Raw genomic sequence first — 27,874 nt, forward strand, 5'->3', positions numbered from 1 at the left:
CACACACAGACACACACATGGACACACACACAGACACAAAGAAACACACACACACAAACACGCTCAGACTAACACACACAGACACACATGCACAAATGCACTCACACTGACACACACACAGAGACATAAACTCACACACATACACACAAACACACACACACAAACACACACATACAGAAATGAACTCACAGACACACACACACACACACACACACACACACACACACTCACGCTCTCACACAGACACAGCTTGAATGAACAGATTGTGTCATCTCCGGCACAGACTTACTGTTCATCTCGCAGCTGCCTGCTGTAAAAATAGCTGTCTGAATATTGTGTTAGCATCTGTGCGTCAATAACACTCCTCTCCAGCACGACGCATGTGAGCGCCTCAATAATTCATGAGGATAAGGTCATAACCGGCAGTGTTTTAGACGCACCTCTCCCAGTTCCTCGTGGCTCTGCTCGATGTAGGTGGTCTCCCGCAGCGTCTCGTTGGGGTCCAGGTCGATGTAGGAGTCTTCCTGCCGCTCGGACGTGTCGCTGTCGCTCTCTTCACTTTTCTCCATCACCTCGTTCTCCCACTCCTCCTGCTCCTGCTCGTTCTCACGGTCAGACTTATCCGAGTACAGGTCCGGATCCTTGAACTGGTCGCTGTCGTTAAACCTGACGGATCACGCAAACTCTTGCATTAATCGATGAGCGGTGATGCTTTAACTACTTCACTTTCAGTCAGCATATGCACACAGAGAGAAAGAGGTCATGTAATTAAACAAACTCGCAGCTGATTTTGATCACTAGACGTCTTAGTTCGCTTTTACACTCAAGAGTAAAATAAAAGAAATAAAAACCTCTAAACAGGGAGATGAATTTTTAAGGGGATATGCTTTTGTTGAAGCAACCCACTGACATTATTTTAACTCATATTAAACTTAATTTAATATAAATGACATTCAAATGAAATGTAAATAAATATAAAACATAACCATTTAATAAAAAATAAATAAAATATATATATATATATATATATATATATATGAAATATATATTTCTATATATATTTATATATATATATATATATTATATATTTTTTACAAACAATTTCGTTTTGGAAGTAAAAACTTTATTTCCCAAGTAGAAAGATTGATTGTATTTTTTTTTAAAAACCACCTTATTATTTGCTTGGTTTTATTCACTGTTTAAAACGTTTTTTGAAGACGTTTTCTTTCTTTTTTTTTTTAAACAAACATGAAATGTAAAAAACACTTCCGCATCAATTTCACCCTAAAAGTGACCGTTAATGCGCTTTATTTCAAATGTGCATTTAAATGTAATAATTTCTAATATCACTCATGTGCCATTAAAAGACAAAGTACTAGTGTCTTAGCCAAGACTGAAGATTTAAAGTGAACGTCAAGGAGAATGTCTGACATTAAAAATGAACATGCGAGTGTAATAAAAGCGCTGAATAAAATCTGAATGTGGAGAGGCAGCGAGATGACAGCTGGCTGTGTTAATGTGTGTGTCTCACTGAAAGCCCTGCATGTTGTGCGCCCTCAGCAGACTGTAGAAGTTGATGTGCGAGTGCTCTGCGGTCTGCGCCGGCTCCTCTTTGCCCTCTCGGATCATGGTTCGCTTCAGCAAACTCGAGCATTTCAGAGCCAGCTCGAGAGCGTCCATCCAGCAGCGGCCTGCACACAACACCAGCTTTAGAAAGAGCGATGCTGAGGTAACACACAGCGCTCTTCTGTGCGTCTGAGACTCACCGTCTGATTCTGAAGCTGCTCTGAAGATCAGGTGGCTGCTGGGTAACGGCTGCGTGATGGAGCCCACGGCTTCTCCTTTAGGACCCTGAGACACAAACGTGAACATCAGAAACATTTGATCAATATTAAAGAGCCCATACTGGGCATACTCACATATGTGTATATATATATATATATATATATATATATATATATATATATATATATATATACATATACACAATTGAATTGAATTGAATTGAATATACACAATGTTTAATGGCTGCTTTAATACAGAAACTAATACTTTTAGTCAGGAGGATTAATTAAATGGATTATTTGGACATTTATAATGTTCCAAATATTTAATGAATAAGTGCTGTCTATTAAACCTTCTATTAAATTATTCCTGTAAAAAATAAAATAACAATATCATAATATATTATGATAAAACAATTTTAATAAAACACATGAAATATTACAAATTTTATTACAACATTATAATTATAAAATATAATAAAAACATACAAAAACAAACTCTTTCGATAATAAAATTTAAAATATTAAAATATAATAATTTAAACATTCTATTAAAATCTTATGTTACATTAATATGATAATATAATCAATTTAATATAAAATGTATGAAACATTTAAAAAAATTAACTTTTTTACTATAATAAAAACATTCTAATATAAAATATTAAAAATAAAATACTAAAATATTAAAAACGAAAACATTTTCAACAAAAAAATACTAATATTAAGATGTGTATACTTCTGTTTTATTTTTATATTATATTCAGTGTTTATTGTTGCATTTTTATTATGCTTTTGACTTTTTTGTGCATATAATGCAAAGCCAAAAGCGTTTTCTCTGTACCTTGACGGCCCAGATGGACTGCTCAAGCGGGTGGAAGAGCTTAAAGCAGAAGCCGTCCTTTTTGGAGGGTCTCTCGATGAGCTCGCAGGCGTTGAGCAGGACGGTCCCGACCCACTGGCCGTTCTTATTGGTCTTATAGATGAGCAGGACGCCCGGCTTCAGCACACACCACAGCTTGGTCCAGCTCTTCAGCGTGCCTCGGATCTAAAGGAGAAACAGACCGAAGATCGATCTAACCTCTTTCCTCCAGACCCTGCAGCTCTTTTTTCACACATGATCCTCAGTGTGAGCATTACCGTGATTATTAGAATGAGCTGTTTACCCCTGCAGCGACAGGAAGACGGACAAGTGCTGTTCACTTTTTAATCATGCTTTGGATTTACTACCAAAACTTAATGCATCGGTCAGCTCTGGATGCACTTCGACAGATTTGATGAAAAACGAGACAATTTTGAGACTATTTATGCAGAGAAGCATGCATTATTAAAACTACATTTTGCACCGTAAAAATGGCAAACCTTGAGCCAGTCGGCCATGACGATGACAGACGGATCAGTGATGGTGCTGAGCAGCTCTTTAGTGGCGCGTTTCTTCTCTTCTCTGTAGTTCTTTTTTTGCACCTGAACACACATGAATGCATAAAAGCCACATTATTAGTCATTAGCACTAGTAATCTCAATGCATATATAAGAAAGGCACTGAAAGCATCAATTAATGTGTGCGGCTGTACCTTGAGTGACTCCTTCTTAGTAAGCTTGTTTCCAGACGCTGATACGTCTTTATCTGAGCCATTATAGAGCTTGGTTTCTGACTGAAAAAATAACATAAGAATTAATATTTTATACAGCATTATGAGAAGTGCCTTAGGTTGGGCTAAATTAATGTGGCATAATCCATACATACACACACACACATATATATATATATATATATATATATATATATAGATATATAGATATTTGTGCACACAAATAAAATTAACATAAAAAAATACATAAAAATATTAAGTATTAAATCAAAATAAATATTCCAACAGAAAAGTTATTGTATATTACACAAATATTATACTGTGTTTGTATATATAAATTAAGCATTAACTGAAATAAAATAAATAAATATTAATCATTAGCATTAAATATTAAGAATAGTAAAAACAAAAAACAAAATGACTTAATAAATAATAATAATAAAAAAATTAAAATGAATGGATAAATAAATTAAATGTACATACATACATACGTTACATCAGGGTTATTAAAACATGAAAATAAGTGTTACTTTTATTTAACTTTTATTTCAGATATATACACATTAAAATAAAACAAATATGATGACAGAAATTAAATAATAAACATTATAATAAATATTAACTAAAAAACATATTTCAACTATATTCAACCACAACGTTTCTCTTATTTTTATTTTAGTAAAACAGAATGACAAAAATACAATGACATTACTTGACAAGTATTCCGCACAGCACAAAACACAATATAAAACACAAAGTAAGATTTGATAACTAATTCCTCATTCACCTTCCAGGTGGGTCTGAGCTTGTTTCATTTCCCCCCTGAAGCTTTTCAAAGCCGATTAGGTGAAACATCTCTATGTGAACGTGGGTTAATTAGCCTCTGGAAAGCGCTCTGCCGCTCATGTTTGACAGCTCTGTGATTTGGGATTTATCCTGGATTTCGAGCGTGTCTTCTAACGGTCTGTCTGGATGTAACGGCACGCCTGTGACGTCTCAAACCCACCGGGGTGACTCTCGCAAACCTGGATCAGTGTTTATGTGCGGTCACGAATCCGGCTTAATCCGGCCCAGACCAGCCGTGTGGGATGCTAACGGGGTTATTTCTGCTAATCAGCACTCGCCCCCTGCTGTCTCTTCACCTCTGAGATGCTCTTGACTATGTATAATTAATAAACACGAGCTGATGACTGCTGGGGGACCCGGTGACCCGTATCGATCCGGTTCCAGCCCCGGAGGATCATGGGTAGGGAGGATAAACAGGAGTGTGAGCGTTACCTTGCTCTTGGATATGGAGTGTGAAGAGTCTTCTTTCAAAGGCAGGATTTCCTCTTTGCCACGATCGAAACCTGCAAAAACAAGACATTATGATTCGGTTAGGCTGATATTTAGGATTTATCTGATTTTTTTTTAAATAAATAAATAAATCATTATTTACGATGTATATGCATTTATTATATTTTTCATTTCTATTTTAATTTTATTAAATTATCCGTAATTTTGTTGTGTTATTCTGACATTTTTATTTATGCATTTTTAATAAACATTAAAAATTGTTTATTAATTTATAAAAAAAATTAAATGTAAAACAAGTTACATAAAATAAACATTAATAATATAAAATAAAATGAATTTTTGAGTTTTAATTTCAGTTCAAGCTTTATGAAATACAATAACCATGATGCCCCAGTAATCCAAAAATGGAGAAAAACATAATAATAATAAAGTAATAAAGCACATTATATTTTACCTAGCTGCCAGGACATTTCTCATTTTGCTTTCATTTAAAGTACTAAAATGACTAAAGCTAAAAATAAATAAATAAACACATATTTATATTAAAAGAAAACTAATAAAAATGACAAAACAACACAACAGAATTACTAAAAATATATAAATAATTAACTAACTTTAAAATAAAAATAAAACACTGATTCAAAATATTATAATATAAACAGAAATAACATCTCAATAATACTAAAATAGCACTGCTGTGCATTTTTTTTCCTCCTTTTCTGTGTACCAAATAACACTGAACATGCCATGTTATGTTATGATGCAATAAAAAGAAATATTAAAAAACAATATTAGTTATAATACATGTATTCACAAAAACGAAGGATTCTCATGTTACCGACACCGGGGAAATTTCACAATTCTTGATATCATCCGCACGTCTAATGATTCACGAGAGATTGATGACACTTTTGCTAATATAAAACAAGTGCTAGGGCAGAAAATGCAATAAATAGTGGTTTGTTTATTTAGCATTTAACGGCTTATCAGAATCAAAGGCTATAATCATGGCAAATTTAACAATTAAATGCACAATAACAGTGACATGTTATTACAAAAATGAAAACATAACATATAATAAGAACATGTTTAGTTTGGTAAGTACTGGTACTTTTTGACACACTTCAGTATTTTATCACAACATTATATAAGCACTATATCGAACATTAACTCTTCCTATCGTTTTAACAGAGAAAATTATATGGTGATAATTATCGCCATCGAATTATCGGCCAGCTCTAGGCTCACCTGATCCCAGAGCAGACTTCAGAGTCTGTGACTTTCAAGAGCAGAGGCTGATTTCAGCCGGAGCAGAATCTGATTATTTCAGTCCCATAACCCTGAGAAAATATCTGTGTGACGGCTGTATCAACACCTCAGAGAGCCGTGAGTCAGAGATTCACAGCAGCTGGAGGGGAACATACACACACACACACACACACACACACACGCACACACGCACACACACACACACACACTCAGTGCACACACACGCACACACACACACACACACACACACACACACACACACACACACACACACACACACACACACACACACACACACACACACACACACACACACACACACACACACACACACACACACACACACACACACACACACACACACACACACACACACACACACACACACACACACACACACACACACACACACACACACACACACACACACACACACACACACACACAACACACACACACACACACACACACACACACACACACACACACACACATGCACACACACACGCACACACACACACTCGTGCGTGCACACACACACACACACACACACACACACACACACACACACACACACTCGTGCGCGCACACACAGACACACACACAGACACACACACGCGCACGCACACACACACGCACACACACACACACACACACACACACACACACACACACACACACTCACACACACACGCGCACACACAGCATCTGATCTCTGAACAAACTTCTAAACCTGAAAGTAACGGGCTTAAACAGCATGAAAAAAATATACTGCTGTTAAATGATTAATTGTGATTATAAAAGTTAAAATAGAAGTTTTTGTTTACATAATACATGCATATACTGTTTATTTATTATGTATATACAGATATGCAGTGTTTATTTTGAAAATATTTACATGTATTCACACGTAAATATTTACATTCATATCATCTGCATTATACATGAATATACTTAAAATATAAACAACATCCTTCTAAATGATATACATGCATGTGTATTTATATAAACATAAACATACATAGTATGTAAACAAAATTTTTTTTTAATCGTCACACTAATCGTTTGACACCACACACACACACACACACACACACACACACACACACACACACACACACACACACAGACACACACACACACACACACACACACAGACACACAGACACACACACACACACACGTTTGAGTGCATGAGTTGCATGCATTTTTGACTCCTTAATGTGTGTGTGTGTGTGTTGTAATTTTATTTTAGTATACTAATATCTTTTTAATTTCTATTATGAATTAATTTATTTTATTTTATTGCATTAACATTACTTACATTTTAGTCATTCTGATGTTTAATTACATTTTGTTTATAGTTTTTGTCAGCTTTTAGTTGGTTGTGTTAAATATTTTACAGATTTCTTTCATGTCAAAAATTTGGGTTCATCGTGAAAAAATAAAAATCCTTAAAAAACCCCCAAACTTTTAATCGTAAGTTTGTACTTCAAATTAAGAAAAACAACTAGCTGAAACATAACTAGTCTTTCAGTATCCGTTTAATTCAAGGATGTGTGTTTTAATAACTGTGTGACGGACGAACAGACGGGTTTTATATCTAAGGCCTTGAGGACAGGGTAACACTTCATAATTAGCAAAAAACTAAAAGAGTTTGATGAGATAAGGCCAAGGACGATCTGTCAGTGTCACTCTGTTTCTCAGACGAGTATAGCACAGCTGTCACTTTATATAACATCTCTCCTCGAGAGCCATTGTCTCGGCTTTGTTTGGAAAAGGAGGAAAAAAGTTGACAAGCTAATAGAAATTATGATTGAAGACCTTATAAAACAGCTTGCTAAATGGAGTTTTCTTAGTTGGACGTTTTTGACTTTTCTAGGATGGGAGGGATGAATCGTGATTGTTATTTAAAGACATTCCCGGTTAAAAAACATCAATGTTTTTGGTGCGTTTTTTTCCCCTGAAGTGCAAGATTGAAACATTTTTAAATGTGTATATGCTCTAAAAATGTTTTAGTTTTTTCTCCCCAAAGATGTCAACACAACAAAGTTGGAGTACGCTTTATATGAAAATATTATTTAGGTGAAATGCAATTACTAAACTAAAATTGCTGTGAGTAAATACAAACAAACATTGAATTAATCGCATCCAAAATAGTTTTTGTTTACATAATATATGTGTGTGTTCCATGTATATATAAACAAGCACACACAGTATATATTTTAAATATATTTACACACATTTAGATATTTAGATTAATACATTTAATATGCAACATTTTTCTGATATATATACTGTATACATTGTGTAAAAAAAAAACACTATTTTGGATGAGATTAATTTTAGACATAATATAGCATATAATCATCTCAAAGTCATGCGAGTCATGTAAAACTGTGCTTTTTATTGACAGAATGGCAGTGTTTTCAAGAGACCTGATGTTTTTGGCTCAGGAGAGCTGTGGATGTAAATGACGGCCCATCGGTCGAGTAATCAAGTCTATTGTTTGTGGTTTTTTCCTCCGCAAGCCGAGCCAAGCATTGCGTTCATCCCGCTTCAAGAGCTCTTCGACATGATAATCATACGCTGAAAAATCCACACGTCCTCAACCTGATGAGAGCATCAGCGTAACTCGTCTATTAGCATGTTAGCCACCGATTCCGTGCTGCATAAATCTGCATTAACCACGCTTTCATTTAACTACAGGCTCAAGTGCGTCAGGAGGTAGATTTACTTCACAATCTGACTGGAACTGGGGAAAAAAATCCTACTGATAAAAAGAGACACACACACACAGACACACACACACACACACACACACACACACACACACACACACACACACACACACACACACACACACACACACACAGACACACACACACACACACACACACACACACACACACACACACACACACACACACACACACACACACACACACACACACACACACACACACACACACACACAGACACACACACACCATTTATTAAGTTAGTAATTTATTAAGCCTTTTGAATTGTGGGGACATTGGAAGTGTCCACATTCATATTGCAATAAACACATTTGTGCCCTCATAAACCACAAATGCCAACACACACACACACACACACACACACACACACACACACACACACACACACACACACACACACACACACAGACAGACACACACACACCCACACACTGTATCAGTGAGATATTCAGATCTCAGAGATTAGTCTCAGACTTCAAGACTGTCCTTACAAAAAACAAACAAACAAGAATAAGCGACCTTTAAATTCTTCCTTCCTGTCATTTTAGATTAATTCATAAAACACTTCTCTAAAACGCAATACAGTTACAACACATGTACAAATGCAGACATGCACTTCTGAAGGTTTTTTTTACCAACACAAATAATTTATAAATGATAAATAATTAATCCGTCCTTCAAATGTTACGTTTTGTTCTACTTTTTCAAATCACAAAAACAATTTAATTAATTAGTTTTTAGTCAGTTTAATTATTTATAATAATAATAATAATAATAATAATACAATTTTCTAATAAAAAAAAGTGTAATTATAAAAATCTGATTACTTGTTATGAATATTTAATAATAACATTAACAGCATGTTAATCGCCTATCCATCCATCCATCATAGCCAAAAATATATTGCATGGGCCAAAATTAATTTTGTTCAATCCTAACAAACCATACATCAAATAGAAAGCTTATTTCCTCATCTCATCTCATCTCAGTTTGACCCAACGAACCCTTATGAACGGCTTCGTCCCTCTATCTTTCTGTGTTTTAGACTGACATCCTCTAACACATCCCAGAGTCTAGATCATCTGTAACGGTTGTCTGTCATAACAGAGATATTTAGCACTGAGCTACAGGAACACAGCGAGACTTCAGCTCACTCCATCTGTGCGTGTGTGTGTGTGTGTGTGTGTGTTTAATAAGCCATGACGCTGTGTGAGTAATAATCCACCCATAAAGCAGGAGCTCACAGACAGACTGATCATTAGCCAGAGTGAGAGAGAGAGAGAGAGATTGGACTGGATATACATAGAAAATCTAAAACTAAATATGGCCTCGGTCTGAAAAGCACCGGCAGATCTCTGTCAGACAGCAGCACTGCAGACATTCACCTGCTTCTCAAACATTCAGCACACGTGCCTGCAGACGGACAGATAAACCCATCTCTGACTGCTGTATATCTGCATCACATCGGAGTAACGCGCACAAAGCGGGCTCGGACCCGGACGCGGAGCCTGAGCCCGTAACGAGCGTGAACGCATGTATCCGTGTTGGTCTGCGGTGAGGCAGTGACGTGTGAGATATTTCCATACTCCTGCGGCGTCCTTGACTACGACAGAGCGGCAGAAACGGGTGTAATTCCACCCGCTCGCCCTCAGCAGCTCCGTCCATCTGAAGGGCAGAGAGCATCGTCTAGAAACACAGACAAACACTTCATACCACAGACAGCTGATGTCCTCGTTTCGGAGGGTATAACAACTACCCCAAAAACAGGACCAATCCTTTTTTCCCCAACTTACATACCGGTGGCGTGAAGCAAACATTGTTAGAATAATAATAATAATAATAATAATAATAATAATAATAATAATAATAATAATAATAATTCTAAAAAGTAACAAAAAATTATAGGACTATTTTTATGCGGCTTTTTGTAGTTGTAATTAATCATTTTAATTTATGACTAATATTTTTAATAATAATTTACGACTAATATTTTAAATAAAAATAATAAAAACGAGAACATTTATTTTCATCATAAAATAACTAAATTCAAAATTATGTTATTTTAGATAATAATAATAATAATAATAATAATGTTATTATTAAATGATCATAATAGATGCAGTTTGGTTATCCAATCACTGTAAATATATAATATGTAATTATTATTTTATAATTATAATATTTATTTGAAAAAATATAATATATAAATAAACTACTACTACTACTACTAATATAAATTATTATTATTATTATTATTATTATGCTATATTCACATTTTTATTCCTAGTTATACTTGTGGTGCTGGTAAAAAAAAATGGACGGCCTACCAAAAATAAATTATGAAGAAATACGATTCTGATAATGATTATAATAAAAGATTTTCAGAACCCTCTACACTCGACAACGTGAGCATCACAACCTGATTAATGCAGAATACAGCAAAAAGTCCCATCCTTGCAGCATGTAAGATAAATGCAGTGTTACCGGCGCTCATCCGGTCAGCACACAGGTGTCAGGACGGGAAAAGCACCTGTGTTTCTGCACACAGCGTCTATTAATAGTCACACATCTGTGCTAATCTGCCCGCTCATACAGTAAAGTGCAGATCCGGAGCGGTGCGCTGAAAAATTAATCTGTGGGATAATAAAGCTCAACTTGTTCCGGATGTAACAAATACCCTTCAAAAAACCAGGTTTGGTGAAGATGCACGAACCTTTAAAGACCATTTAAGTGCTCTGAGGTTCAGCAAAGACATCTACTTCTGTCAGCTTTATAGAGCTTCATTAAACAACAAAGTATTTTTTTGTGTACGGTAGGGGAAATTAATATTGTACATGTTATTCAAATTAAAGAAATTTGTGTAATTACTTGCTCCACTTATAAAAACAACTTTACTTGTCAGACGATGTCATCAAAGACGCTTTTTATCGTCCAATCAAATTGCAATGGATGAAAATTTAACTCTGGGGGACAAAAAATGTGTGAAAGTTGCATAATGTTAAAGTTAAAGTTACATAATGTAGCTGTTCAAAAGAAAAACAAAGCACACATATAAGAATTAAGGTAAACAATAAATAAATAAAAAATAATAAAGAATTAAAAAGACAAAAATATTATTTTTTAAATTACAAATGCATTAAATGTAATTTTTAAAAAATAAAATCAGCACAAAATCAATTTGCAAAAACAATTACAGTTACTCAGTGGAAAAGCATTTACATGGCTAGTCAATTAGATTTACTAAAAATTTACTAATATTGCTGATAAATATATAAACCATGTTTAAAATATTTTTGTTTTTGTAATAAATGTGCATTATATTACGTTTCTGATTATAAATCAAAATGATATACATTTTTATGCAATCTTACACTTGGGCCTAAATCATTCATTCTCAGTGCAAAGAAGACAAAAAGCCAGGCAGATTTGACTAAATCAACTCAAGTACTTACAAGATCATCAATTCATTCATTCTGCAAAGGTTTCCCTTCAAAAGAAGTTCTTTGTGAACCAGTGAGTTTAGTTAGGCTTAAGGGAAAATGAATGAAAAGTGAGTGTCTGATTTTGAGCTCCGCATCTTTATCCCCTATAATGACTGATCGAGCTGGATCGGAGCGATCCAGTAAATCAAAGCCACTGCCCTGAAGATATTTACACAGGTGAACGTGACAAGCACACACAAGATCTGCCCCGATGCAATGCACTCCGGGTCCATTAGCTAATCTCTGCCCACCGAACTCCACTAAAACGCTAAAAACAGGATAATGAAAATGCTAGTTTTAAAATAAAAACTCTCTCTCTGGTACATCCAGAGCATCCCTCTCTTCTTCCCATCAACACCATGAGGGATGAACGGAGTCAGATTCGCTGTGAGAGCTGAACCTGCTCGATATCTGCAGCAGAAACATCAGCAGCTCGATCTGCTGACCTTGAGCGGACCACAAAGCAAAAACAGACCCCATTCACGCTATTCGCACCTTTATGATTCCCATCAAAAGAGCTTCCAGAGAACTACGAAGGTTGAGAACCGGTTCTTACTCTTCTCGCAAGGTAGATAAAACACATAAACAGTTATTTATATTTAATTATAATTATATTTTTAATTATATTTAGAGACAAAACTCTTGAACTTATGGTGGAATGGGTCCTGTTCAACAAAAAACTTCAAATAAACAGAACATAGTACATTACTTAATTATAATAATTCTATGCAATAATTCAATAACTCAAAGCTATGCATTTAAATGCCCAAATTATTACAAGAAATGTATAAAACGTGAATTAAAATTATACAAATATTAACTCATTATATATTAAAAACACACACAAATAATTAAATTATTTAAATAATACTGTGCTACCAAAATTGTAATAATACAGATATATTATTATTGAAGAATAAATACTTATAGATTAATATTGTAAGGTATATTAATAAAACAAACAATCTAAATGTTTTTTTTTTTTAAATATACGTGTGTTACAATATTAAAAGTATTAAATATATTACAATATACATAAAAAAATTCAATAATAATTTGGCTTTGCTTTAATGTTTTCATTATCCTTTTAATAATTAGCAAGTAATATATTGTAACTATACACTGAGCAATACACTAATCATAAACTTTTTGTTTACTTGCATATTGGCAGTTGTACAGTTAGGACAAATTATTCTTTCCTTTTTTAAAACGAAATCGTAATAGTTGAATCCCTTACGATTCTCGTCAACAGAAATACTGGAAAATAAACGCGCATTTAATAGCAAGACGTTTAGCTGCAGGTTGAAATGAACAAGGCATCTCAGAGATGCGCTGAATAACAGATGCTGTAGTTTAGAGAGGCATCTGGAGTCAAACACAGGTTCAGTCGACAGCAAGCTGCCAAAACAATAAAACTTCATAGACAGTAAGCCAGTGACCCAGCCTGGCACAGACGCACCCAACCAACCCAGCTGCCAAACAAACAGAAGACGTAGAAGTGTCCCGAGATGGACCCACCTGGCAAGCAGACGGACAGCTCGTTGTAGCCCCCAAACGAGGCGTTGCGTATGAGTTTGCGTCCGTCGGGATGAGCCGGCCGGCCCGAGATGGTTCCTCCACAGGTGGAGAACCGGCGGCGGCCCAGGATCCCGTCCTGCTTCATCATGAGGGCGGCCTCACCCCGGAGAGGGCGAGGCGGAGGGGCTGCGGCGGGAATTCGGTGGTCACCACACACTCATCCAGCTCCGCTCCACGCATACACACACACACACACGCGCGCGCACTCCACTGCTGCTAGTACTACAGCGGAGAGAGCGCTGAGCTACACTCACTCACTCTCGCTCTGTTACTCACTGCAGCTCCTCCCTCTCGCTCGACAGCGCTCTGTGTGTGTGTGTGTGTGAGAGAGAGAGAGAGAGAGAGAGAGAGAGAGACGCTCCGAGTGTGTGTGTGAGACAGAGAGAGAGAGAGAGAGAGAGAGAGACGCTCTGTGTGTGTGTGTGTGTGTGAGCGAGAGGGAGAGAGACGCTCCGAGTGTGTGTGTGTGTGTGTGTGTGTGTGTGAGAGAGAGAGAGTGGGAGGGAGAGAGGCATGGCTCACATTCCTGAACGGCACTGACCACCAGAAGAAGAAAACAAGGTTTGAGCTGCCTCGTCACTAGACACCTGTAATTCGTGTTGTTGTCAATCTATCCTCTTTTATTCCGATCTGAATGCATGTTGACGTTTGTCGTGAATCTGGCTTAAAATTCACTTAACAACCAATCAAAACTAAAAGCTTTTTTCCCCCTTTTATTTGTTTTCTTACTTAAAAAAAAACGACATTGCAAAACTTTTTATAAATTATATTATGTATATTTATTTAATAAATATACATTTGTTTGTGAAATAAATAATATTTATATACAGTATTTCTGCATGGTTTTATTACATAAATAATAAATTAAAATGTATAAAATACACATAGTTATTAATACTTAATTGTTGATTTTGTTGATTGTATTTTTCGCATCCAAAATAATATTTTTGTTACATAATATATATGTAAAGTGTATATTTAAGAAATATATTAAGTTTATATATTAAACATAATTATATATATAATATATATAAATATATATATATTAAAAAAAAAAAAAACAAATATATATATATATATATATATATATATATATATACATATATATATTTTACTATTAATTTATTTATATTAATGATGATGATGATGATGATATTATTATTATAATATCTCAATAGCACTATGATAACATTTTATAAATCACCATAAATCAGAAGCCAACTCAATAAATACTACTTGATAACTGTATAATACATTACCTATTACAGTACTAAGGACAAGACTATGAATTGTGCAAATGAAAACTGTCCTTAATGCGTTTAAATGTCACACAAAAGATACTTTGAACTACAACGTATTCGTAAAAACATGAATAAGGTTTTGTCAGATTCACTTAAGACCGTTTGTGAATCCTTCCATGTGTCGGTGACTCAGATCTGATTTTCTCTTTCTGTCCCGGTCTCTCAGCTCGCTCACAGAGAATGCTTTATGAAGGACACTGGATCTCTAACACACACACACACACACACACGTCTGTTTTTCTAACAGCGCTGGTGAAAACAGAATCAAGCCGTCGGCGTCTTAAACAGACAGGGTATTAAACAGACACACATCCAGCCTGATCACACTATGGCCTGTCAAATCTGACACTGCAAAGGCTTCTGGGAGAAGCCGGAGCTACGTGAGGATGCAGCTCTCGTGAAAACTCACAGTAACCAGGTTTATTACAATCAAACTCACAGCAACCAGGTTTATAGACCAATCAAACCAAACGGCACTGACTTAAAGTATCAGACGAGAAACGTCACGCGCTGAATTTAAAGCACGCTGCGCTAATTAAACACACGTATGCATAGCGGCCAAAATCTGCATAATGCATTCAGTGACACGACGGAAAGCGCAGTGCTTGCTTGAGTCCTTTAACTACAGCAGTGAGCAAAACAGAGCTAACAAGCAACGCATCTCCAAGAGAGCGTTTAGGATCCAGAGGGAAAACTGATTTCCTTCAAGTCAATTTAGAAGCTGTTTGTTTGGAGTGAAATGTCAACAAGTAACTCACAGGAGGAGGCCTGCAGAGCGCTGGGTGTTTCTCGGTACTAGTGCTGTAAATTCAGACGGCTTTCGGTCAATGAACCGGAGAAGAGCTCCAGGAATCAAACGAAAGGTTAAAGAAGTTCAATAAGCTTTTAAACACTCCGGATTCCTCCTTCCTCCATCCAATCGCAATTCACGCCGGACGTCGTCACCAACCGGAGCGTCCCTCCCGGACTCTGCTGATGTCACTCTCAAGTTGCTAGGCAACAGACTCGCCGAAAAGCAGCGAGCGGATGAGACCGCAGGATGGCTGTGAATGATGCGCTAATTAACATAACTAATTAAGATGCTCTGGCGGATGTATAATTCAAAGCCTACTGCTCATTATTCTGTGCTGAATGGAAGTTATGCTGCATTTATGAATCGATTAAAAGATCAGCACACTGAGATCCGTCTGACTGTTATCAATCCATCTGTTTCTATCCATCCACTCATCTATCTATCGTTTCATCTATCTGTCTGTCTGTCTGTCTATCTATCCTTCAGTCATTTTTAATCTGTCTGTCTATCTATCTATCTATTTATCCATCATTCAATCATTCTATCGTTCTATCTATCCTACAATCATTTTATCTATCTATCTATCTATCTATCTTTCAATCATTCTATCTATCCATCATTCAATCATTATATCATTCTATCTATCCATCAATCAATCTATCCATCAATCTATCCTTCAATCAATCAATCTATCTATCCTTCTATCTATCTATCTATCTATCTATCAACCCAAACTGACTCCGGTGGATATAGATATATAGATTTAATGATTAAACAAAAGATAGATATCTAGATGGAACGTCTATCTATCTATCTATCTATCTATCTATCTATCTATCCAATGGACAGAAAGGTAGACGTGTAGAGAGATGGAACAATAGATCTATCTATCTTTAATTGTTCCGTCTATCTATCTATCTATCTATCTATCTATCTATCTATCTATCTATCTATCTATCTATCTATATCCCCATCTATCTATATCCCCAGGATTCGGATGGATGGATGGATGGATGGATGGATGGACGGATGGATCAGCCAAATTAACCCAAACTGACTCTATCCACCCCCAGGAGTCAGTTTGGGTTAATTTGGCTGTTTAATTGTTTACTGCACTCCAGCCATCTGGACTTGTGCCCATCAGGAGAGTCTTTAAGGGCTGACCGTGTCTCTGAATGAAGTGATTTTCAGCAGGTATCACTGCTGGTAATCTGTAAAGCCACGAGAACACTGAAACACCGCAGGTGACGTTCCTGTGGCCAAAGATGGGTGGAAACATGCCCACTTTAGCTGTGAGCCACAAGCTCTGCGCTTGATCACGCCGGTCACAGGTCTGGAGACGGGGGTCTGTGTATCTGAGCGCGTACACACTCACTCACACACACACACACACACACACACACACACACACACACACACACACACACACACTATGTGGAAAAACACCCGAGGTCAACAGCATGTTAATCTTTTCCATAAAAAGACATCCAATGTCTGTTTCGTACTCGAGTGAAGTCTGTCTTTAATTCGTAAAGCCTTTGTCTGTCGTTCTGAGCTTGACCGGTGTTATTCATGCTTTGTTTGCTTCTCATAAACAAGTCTGCACTGTTCACTTGCTCAGTTTACTGTGCTTCGTCCCTTGCAACAGTATCTCAGAGTGTGTTTGTAGTAACCGAAGCAGGTGTGGGTTTTCCTCGCGTGAAACTGATCTCCAGTTAAGGTCTGAACTGTTTCCCACTCATCTAAATTAGCAACCCGTCAGGTTAAAGACTGGTTAATGATCCAGACCACTGTACTGTTGCTTTAAATTCTCTACATTAGGCATCAGAATATTGTAATGTAGAGTTTGAAAAGTTAATATTTTGAAATTTGCTACAGACTACATTTAGAAATATACTTATTAAATATTCCTGTTAAGTGAGCCTTAGATGACAACAAAAATAATGTCTAAATAGGCAATAAGTGGTCTATAAATCATTTATATATGACTTTATCTACATAATAAAAAATAAAAAAACACTATAAACTTCAATTCATAATTTTAAATACTATAAGTAAAGTTAGCCATCACAATATTATAATGTACAGCATAAAAATAGTTACATTTGGTTTGCTATAGTGTTTTTCTATAATGTTATTATATTTTTAGTAATTTTTAGTATAGTCACTATACATGACAACTAAATTTATGGTAGCACTTCAGTTTAAGGACCAAGCATATTTCTAGCATATTGGCTGTTTATTAGTACTTATAAAACACATACTAATGCCTTATTCTGCATGACCATATTTTAGATCCCTTATTCTCTACTCCAACTAGCTTTACTAACTATTCATAAGCAGCAAAGTAGGATTTTGTTTAGGGAAAGCTTTCAGGCAAATGAATAGCAATAATGAACATGCATTCCCTTTTCTAAAGTGTTACCAAGGTTATCTAAATGCATAAATAAGTAACAAGATTAGGCACAGTTATGTTAAATTAGCTGATACATGCAATATTCATACTGATGAATGAAAAATGAAACGGAATGGAAAGAATATAAAATATATAAATTGTGGCTAATAGTGAATTTCTTTTAAAATTCCAAAAAAGCGTGATTCAACACGTGAATACTGTTTAACAAGTATTTCGGGATGCACCTTATTAAGAAGCTGGCTGAAGAAGCTCAAATACAAGACTCGAAGTGAGTGATATATTAAGCAAAAGCACCAGACAAAATGCTTTCAGACACAATGCACTTGAGACCTGGTGGATGCACTAAAGGTGGGCTTTATAAGCCACTGAAAACCTTATGCAACCTGGCTATGAGCCTGGATTAGCAGCCTAACGAATAAGATTAAATGAGTCAGAGCACATATACCGCTACTAAACAAACCGCCCAAACAACCAGTATCCTCAAGAAACCCATCTCAAGTCATCTTCTAAACCGAACGCCCCACTAAGACTTTAGGACACCATTAAGGAATGATTTCCCACAAAACAGAACGAATTTTCTACTTTAGCGAGCAGATTTACAAACCAAAAAAACCACGCTTGATTTCTGTTCTCACCATCGCAAGCGACTATAAAAAAATTACACTAAACACGCACTAACTAAACACTAGAGCACTAGTCTAAGTACTTGCCTTGTGTGCAGGAAGATTAATTAATCAATTAACATTCGTGCTTTGGTAAGTTTCACCTTCTCCATTCACAAATCAAACATTCATTTGCCCTCAAAGCCACCATGATTTTCCCAAACAGCAGACGATATGTGAAAGGCATCCCGTATGCAAACGAGCCCGCATCTGATTGGCCGCTCTGACGGAACACGCAGGTTGGGCAGCTTCTGATTGGCTGAGCTGCACGCTGTGCATTCTAACCTCATTTGCTGCGCGTAATCCATTAAGTCCAGGCCAACCACACCTGCTCAGGTCTGGAACAGAGCGAGGAGGCCAGTAAAGAGGATTTGTGCGCACATCGCTTGCCGTACTGATGCTATTCCGGGTGCGTTCTCACCGGGAGAAAGCAGCAGCGCGTCTCGTTATGAGACGCCGCTGCTGGCACTGAATAATTGAGCGAACTGTGAGAAAGAAACTTTCTATTATACATCTCCGAGAATCCGAACACGCCCTAACGGAGTGATTCATCCCAGGCTAAAAAGAAAGGATGAATGTGTTTTCAAAGCCGTGGCCAGGGGAAAACTGCTGTTGCCATGGAGACCCGACCAGAGGCGAGAGGTCCTTTGAAAGGTTTGGCGTAGAGGTGATCGCGTGTGTCAGCGTCTGGCCTCGCAGAGACATCGAAAACAAGTCGCACGCCACATGTATGACGCTGGAAACGTGAACCATTAAATCCACGACAAGCACTCTAAAAACAGCAACGTGGCGCATTTAATCAGATTAATATCATCATTGTAAAAGCCAAAGCCTCTGACAACTTTAATAACTGCGGTGTAGATGTGAGTTTGGTGTGTGTGTGTGTGCATGTGTGTGTCTCACAGGTGGTTGTAAATATGACGCAGGGATTATGACGATCACACTTTACATAACATCACAATATTGAGCTTTGACTGCACATGACCGTTAGGGTTCAGGCACCTTTTGACCTGCACCACTTTGCTGAATTAACTTTGCAGTTTGAATGACGTTTCAAATTATATTTGAAAAAATTGTATCAGTGCATAATTATTGACAATGAACTATTATGAAAACTATATTTACATAAAATAATAAATTATAAAACATACATAATTATTTCTGAAAACAATTAAAATGATTATGAATGTGCATAAATAAGCAACATGATATGTATATATGTTTTATATATATATACACACACATATATATATATATTTATATACACACATACTAGTGCTATCAACCGATTGTGATTAAAACATCCAAAATAAACATTTTTGTTTACATAATATATGCATGTGTACTTTGTATATTTATTATGTATATATAAATACACATACATATTGTATATATTTTGAAATTATTTACATTTATATGCTTTTATATTCTTATATTTTAAATATATTTAACATTACACATTTTTATTATATACATGTATATATATATAAATATATACATATATATATATATATATATATATATATACACACACACACACACACAATGTGTATATACATGTATGAACAATTAGCAATTAATTTATAACAATAAATTAAAAATGTAAAAAAAACATTCTTATGAATTATTATATCAATCTACTCTTTTACATTTACCAAGCTACGTATAAAAATTAATAATATAATAATTAATAATATAAAAATATAATTACAGATAACTAAAACTTACATAATTATATATGTCTATCTTTACAATTATTAGTTATTAAAATAAGTAAAATCATATAGCAGTTTATGCTTGATTATAGGGATTGCTTGGGTCAGTTTCTATTTGTCTGTAATTAACAGATTCATATAATAATATCAAAAGTCTGGTGAATTTATCGAGAGTGAAAGCGAAGCAACGAACCAATCAAAACAATGAAAGACTGAAAGACTCTGTTCTGGTCTGATTGGGTGTCACTTCAGCGGCCTCTGGTGGTGGAAACCAACACTACAGAGAAGAAAACCGGTCTATCCTATTTCCTTTTTTTAAATAAATGCTTCTGACCACATTGCACCCGTTTTAGTAGAAGCATTATATTTTTACCGAATGCCATGTCAGCAATTTTAACGGCAAAAACAATTATGTTAAGTCATATCACACAACGGAGACCTGACAAGACGCGAGAAGGCCTTTAAAAGTTTGGTGTAGAGGAAAACGCGATTAAATCCACACGGTCGGGTCTCTTACCGTGGCTGTAGCTGACCCCCGGGCTGAGGGAGGGGCTTGTGAGCAGGTCTTTACTGGGCGTGTGAAGCCCCGCCTCCTTCCCGCGCTGACTCATCCTTCCCGGGGTCAGAAGCGCCGCTTCATCACCAGGCATTAAGGCAGCTGTGGAACAACAACAAAGACAGGAGATGCATTCATTAAACCTTTCTTTGGCTGCATGTTTGCATTATAATACAGAGCTGACCCAAAAATCACTCCAGACCCGTAAGACCTTCGTTCACCTTCGAAACACAAATTAAGATGTTTTGGATGAATTCTGAGAGTTTTTACCACGATTAAGATCCAGAAACGTAGTAAGGACATCATTAAAATAATCCATGTGCCATCAGGGCTTCAAACGTGACTTTTACGAAGATAAAAGAGTAATTTATGCGCGAAAAAAGAAAAGAGTCAACAATATCTTAACTTGTGTTTCAGGTTTTTTTTTTTTTTTGGATTTAATGCAATATTTTATTCCTGAAAACATGTTGAAAGCTTTTTTTTTTTCAAATTATTTTCTGACTTACAAAAAAGGTTTAAAAAGTGTTAAAAGTTTCTTTAACTCTAATATGAGACAAGATTTGTGAACCTGGCTTTATTCGATGTTCAGATTAATTTTATGGAAAGCGTGGAAATTAGTATATGGGTCAAAAATAGAGTCTCTACTGTTTTAAATAAATTTTGCGGAAAAAAAAAAAGTCAAAATAGGGGTTAATCTTTCTGATGACAAATGGGTAAACCTGTAGTGCTCTGAAGGATATATTTGTAAAGATTTAAAATGACAATTAATTAGTATTTCAGGGAGCTGCAAAGCGTAATATCATCTAATGATCCTTGTTATAAAGATGCATGACAAGATTTTTCTGTATCTACACTATTGTTAAACTGGAAGAGATTTATATTTAGATAATGCATCATTTGCATATTGCACAAAACATTTAAGTAAACTTGTAATAAAAATATCTGCGCCTTGCATTTAATATCACGTTTTTTGACAATATTTTCGCTGTCTGAACGTGGTTTGACTGATGCACTTATTGTTGTAAAGTGCTCCCTCTAGCGGCCAACACCAGAAATAAACACAGATCGTTATCTGTAACACCATTTCTTTTCTCCATCTGAAGGTTGAACAGATTAAAGTGAGAGTTTAACATGTTTCAAATCTAATCTCTTCATCATCACACACGACCTTACAGCACTGCTACAGGATTACAAAAAGCACTATTGACTGTGTGTGTGTGTGTGTGTGTGTGTGTGCAGCTGAGATAATTTAATGCATGAAAAAGACCTGCACAATGACGCAGCATAAAACTGGGTGAAATAACACACTTCTAGAGTGTTGCTACACCAGTATAACAGCACACACGCACACACACACACACACACACACACACACACACACACACACACACACACACACACACACACACGCCGGTCGCTTAATGTGATGCAAAAGCAAATAAAAGAGAAGCTGAAGCGACAGAGCCGAATCACTTTATGCTAATCATTCATTAGAGATGCTCGTTTGAGATGCAGTATGAATATTTCATCCTCATCACTGAGGCTGTGAGGAAACTAATTACTAATAAGCCAATTAACCAAACAGACGCGCTAGAAATCTCCAGTTGTGAGTTATCGGGATCTCTGTTCTCTGCGTCACATTAATCTACATTTATGCTGCGTTCACACAAACCCCTTAAACGAGTGAACTTCTGAATGTCTGCCGAACGGCATCAGACGCTAACGCAAGAGGCATGTTGGAAATTAAATGTCAAAGACAATCTTTAAATCATGTTTAAACGTTTGTTGTGTGTTTGCTGCACATCAGAGACACTACGAATACCCTTGTAATAAAAACATCGGAAAACTTTTTATAGACAGAAAGGTAATATTTTAGACTGGAAGTAGGTATATAATAAATAATCAAATTTAATTTAATTCACATATCATATAAATATAATATCATATTATATAAATATATTTACATAAATTGTATATAATAATAATAATAATATTATATATATATATACTACATTTTACCTTCAATCAATTTTTGTTTTATTTAAATGAACCTAATTTTATATTTAAAAATTTATTTCCAAGATACCACTCATTAAATTAATCCATAAATAGTAAAATATGTATTGTACCAAGTTTATGTGGCTATAAAAAAACCCCAAAAACAAACAATAGTTCTGAAAGAAGAAAACATACTATTAAAACAGCTATTAAGCATCCCATTTCTAAAAGTAGTGTATATGCAGAAGCACAGATAACACACACACACACTCACACACACACACACACAGATGAATGTCAGCCTCTTACCTGGGGTGACTGGGTTTTCTCTGCTCTCTGCATGATGCTGAACACACACACACACACACACACACATCATAGACAGACAGACACACACACACACACATCATAGACAGACACACACACAGCGAGGGTCCGCCAGGCAGTGTTGGTTTTGGTGTTGGTGGGATTTTGTGCGTTGGGACACGTTGGCAGCAGACAGACAGACGGCATGAAAAAAAGACAAAAAAAAAAAAGACAAACAGGGAAAAAAAGAAAAGTAGCATTAGTCAAAAATGACACACACATAATGACACGTAAGACACCGGCAACAAAATCCAACCGAATAGAGCGAGAAAGACTGAGCAGAACAAAATCAGGAAAGGTTAGATGAGCCACACACACACACACACACACACACACACACACACACACACACACACACACACACACACACACACACTCTCATAACACAGTCCGGACAATGTGGATTAGCAAAGATTATAGTGAACTGAGATCAAAGCCATGACAATACAAAGCCCCGGGATTCTGATTGGTCGACACATCTGTCAATCAAACCACACACCAAGTAATTGACACCCACATCGAGTCCCGTTTAATCAAATAAAGCCGGTTTGAGGTCACGTTGGATATCGATGGATTAATAAAGCTTTTAGAGCCTCTATGAACGTCTGTAATCTATACAGAAATGTGTGTGACCCGTTCATACAGTGCTGAGCAATTAATGCCAGTTCCCTTAAACATCATTAAAGCTTCATACGTGGGGTTAGTGTAATAAAAAAAAGCAACATATTGAACATAAAACTAACTAGTCTAATCAGTCTGCCTGAATGTACGATGAACCAGTGAATCTAATCTGCTAAAATGTTTCGGCTCTGTACAAATATAATTTAATAACAATCAGAGCGGATGGAGAAGCTCAAGGATTTGTGATGTTTGACCACTTATGACAGTATCAAAGCTGTTTTCAGCATGACTAGGATTAAGTGAAAACACCGAATCAATCCCAAAGCCTCTTTCGGTGTGGGCGGCACTGACGAAACGGTTAAAAACTATTCATCTTTATTGCTCGAAAAAAAAAAAAAAAAAGTCGAAATACTCCGCTACAATGACTAAAACTGAAATAAGGTTACATAGGGGAAAAAAAACCTAGTATGTGCTACTAAACTAAATTGCATTAAAAAAAAATGTTTGCGAAATTGCTAAAACTACGACTAAAATTAAACTGAAAATATGAAAGCTAAATAGAAATATGAAGATGTACCAAAAATGGCAAAAAGCACAAGAAAATGACGTTTAACTACAATTAAAATAAAAAAAAAGAAATACAAATAAAACAGATAAAAAGAAAAACAAAACACTGCAAATTACAGAAGTATACATACAAAATGCTGAAAAAACTGTATTTGCTATTTTTGCCAAACTAATAAAAGATTACTGGTTGCTTTTTTAAGCAAAAGGTGGTTCTACGACGTATTAAATCAGGAGACGGATGACTCTCCAAACCTGTTATTCTAGTCTTTTTCCATCATTTTCAGAACTTGCTTTTTTCTTCGAGTTTGACGTCGTGAGGCAAGACATGCACACATATGCAGCTCAGCCAAAAACACTGTACGGTTTTCAACAAAGCCGTGTCTGGATTTCAAGAAAGTGCTGTTTCTATCACAGAGAAGTCTGGAAAGCGTCTGTTTGATAATCCTTAAACAACTCCACGTCTGCTCGGTTTCCTCCAGCATCTGTGTCCGTGTTACAGCTCGCGTCTGTCTATTCCCTCTCCTTTCAGCTTCCCAAGAAGACTGAGATAAAACTGAAACGCAATAACTTGCCTTAATATTACACTGATCATCTATTTAACCAAACCATGACTATTTGAGCTCAAAAGCAGTCATCAGCAGCACAGGTATATTTGTAATAATAATGCATTGTATGGATCATAATTATCGGCAAAAATCGTATTAAGTAAAAATGAAGATATTTTGTAAATTACCTACCATGAATTAAAACATTATGCATAGCCAAGAACTTCATTTAAACAACTTTAAAGGTGATTTTCTCAATATTTTGATTTATTTTTGATTTAGTATTTCGATCTCCAATTTCCAAATATTGTCCTATCCTCACAAACCATGCATCAATGAAAAGCTTGTGTGTTCTGCTTATATTGAAAAAATGGACCCTTATGACTGGTTTGTGGTCACTTGTGGTCACTTTTCCTCCAGGTCACGTTCTATAGGTAATCTATGTATGTAAAGCGCAAACCGAAAGCTTTTTAAGACACTGGCTATTTATTTAAACAGTAAAAGTTGCTTACCCTTATGATATGGTGAATCGTCATTCAAAAGCAATCGTTTCTGCCCATTTAAAAAATGCATGATTCAGTGGCGGCCTTTATTAATTTGTTCAATGAGAGAACGCGTCTTATAATAGGAGGGTTAGAGAGATAGAGCAAGTATTATTCGGCTGCTCATGTGACGTCGGCACCCGAGAGGCGGTTCATTACCAGCTAAAAATCAAACGGGTTTTATTAGGCCACAGATACGATTCATTTTTTTTTTCTCTTTGAAAGAAATCACTTTTATTCAGCGCGGACGCTGATCCAAAGCGACATGTGTAATATTGCATAATATTTCTATTTCGAAAAAATGCTGTACTACTTAGTCATCAAAAATATATATATATATTTTTAACATTTATGATAACCAGAAATGTTCCCCGAGCCGCAAATTAGAATGATTTCTGAAAATGACTGGAGAAATGATGGTGAAATTTCATCGTTGCATCACAGAAATCAATTTCATTTTACTATATATTCAAATAGAAACTAGTCATTCCAAATCATAATATTATTACACCGTTTCTAATGCATTTTTGTTAAACGGAGCCAGCTCTGGCGAGCACAAGACGCTTCTTTTAAACATCACTGGCCTCAAACTCTTCTTCTGAACGATAGTGTCTGTGGTCAGACCACATAATAACACAAAACGAGCGTTTTTCCAGGTCCCTACAGGACCGATTTAGTTCTCCTGCGGTGCCGGTCCGACGCTAAGTTATGGTGGTGCCACACGCTTCCGTCTGGAAATACAAATCAATGCAATTGCTCATCAGCAGCCAAACACAGGGTCTATTAATTCACTTCGCAGCACTAAACGTGAGCGAAAAATCAACGTAATGGATTTGCACAGAAATGTATGACATACATGGCAATTTTAATGATCCTCCGAAATCAATCCCATGGTTTGTGCTGAGCTATAAAGTTCATACATGCACGCCACGAGTAATGATTGACATCAACGCGTCAGCAACCTTGTATTCAAGATGCATGTGACCGACTAGTGAATAATATTTAGCAAACACACTGATTGACCTAAACGGCTGTCGAGACTCGGCTCAGTGGATTTGTTTGCCAGTGTTTCCTGAAACCTTGATTTGCAGGCTGTTTAAGCATCTCTTCTGGAGCGACATCAGATGAGCGCGAAACAAAGACGCCAGCTGATGTTTTAAAGCCCCGACGCTCGGGTGCTTTCCAGCAAATCCACCAGAGATTAATGCAAAACACTCAAGAGCATTCGGACAAAACAACTGAAAGACACACAGAAGCATCGACCGCCGGAGCTGAAGCTTTCTAAAACACCTGGAAAGAGTCGCTGTGTTCGTCCGGAGGCAGCGCAATCGGTCCTGAGGGCGCAATTAAAGAAAATGAATGCGCTTTTAAAGCACAGTGACTCACAGAAGCTTTTAGGAATGTGCAAGACTCGGTTCAGGCAAACCACCGACTAGTTGCTTTAGAAATATGTGGGTTTTGCACAGCCCTGGACAAAAGCCATGGATAATTAAGCTGTCTGCATGAGATATGCATTTAAAAAGATCTTATTAGAGGACTACTTGTAATGGAATGCAATATTAAACACAAAACATTTAAGAGGAAAATTACATGGATATTAGACATAAATTCAAGGCAATTTATTCTTCTTAATTCTGTCACGTTTAAAGTGTACTGATCTAAAGTCATGTTCGAATTATCAATAATGCTTTTAACAATACAAATTAATAAAATTACATTTTTCCTGGCAGCAAAGGCATTTTGATTTTGTACTTTTTGTTGTTGCTTTTGAACACACTTAAATTTTAATCATTTTAAAACACACGTAATGATAAAAATCAGATTTACATATGCCTTTTTTATGTATACATTTAATTTTCTTTTTTAAATTATACTATTATATATTAAATGCAATTAAACATGCATACATTATATTTGTTTGAATAATACATACACACACATTATATATATATATATATATATATATATATATATATATATATATATATATATATATATATATATATTTATATTTATATTTATATATATA

At 36.0% G+C, this 27,874-nt stretch overlaps 1 protein-coding gene across 8 annotated transcripts in view; it reads right to left on the reverse strand.

The window, feature by feature from the left end:
* osbpl8 (oxysterol binding protein-like 8) overlaps nt 1–27,874 on the reverse strand; it is a 60,233-nt gene that overhangs the window by 10,138 nt on the left and 22,221 nt on the right. For 3 of the 8 annotated variants that reach the window (XM_043236595.1, XM_043236593.1, XM_043236590.1), the window contains 8 exons: nt 21,168–21,308; nt 4,655–4,725; nt 3,359–3,439; nt 3,147–3,248; nt 2,629–2,832; nt 1,767–1,851; nt 1,532–1,691; nt 441–666 (listed from right to left, as the gene is read on the reverse strand). In XM_043236595.1, coding sequence (XP_043092530.1) covers nt 441–666; nt 1,532–1,691; nt 1,767–1,851; nt 2,629–2,832; nt 3,147–3,248; nt 3,359–3,439; nt 4,655–4,725; nt 21,168–21,300 — 1,062 coding nt within the window. In that variant the 5' untranslated portion in view covers nt 21,301–21,308. Of the gene's footprint in view, nt 1–440; nt 667–1,531; nt 1,692–1,766; nt 1,852–2,628; nt 2,833–3,146; nt 3,249–3,358; nt 3,440–4,654; nt 4,726–13,703; nt 13,997–21,167; nt 21,309–23,513; nt 23,551–27,874 lie in introns of those variants that run through there. The other 5 variants (XM_043236592.1, XM_043236596.1, XM_043236597.1 and 2 more) reach the window with 4 other exon arrangements.

The sequence above is a fragment of the Puntigrus tetrazona genome, chromosome 4 (genome assembly GCF_018831695.1).
Source record: "Puntigrus tetrazona isolate hp1 chromosome 4, ASM1883169v1, whole genome shotgun sequence".
NCBI lineage: Eukaryota > Metazoa > Chordata > Actinopteri > Cypriniformes > Cyprinidae > Puntigrus > Puntigrus tetrazona.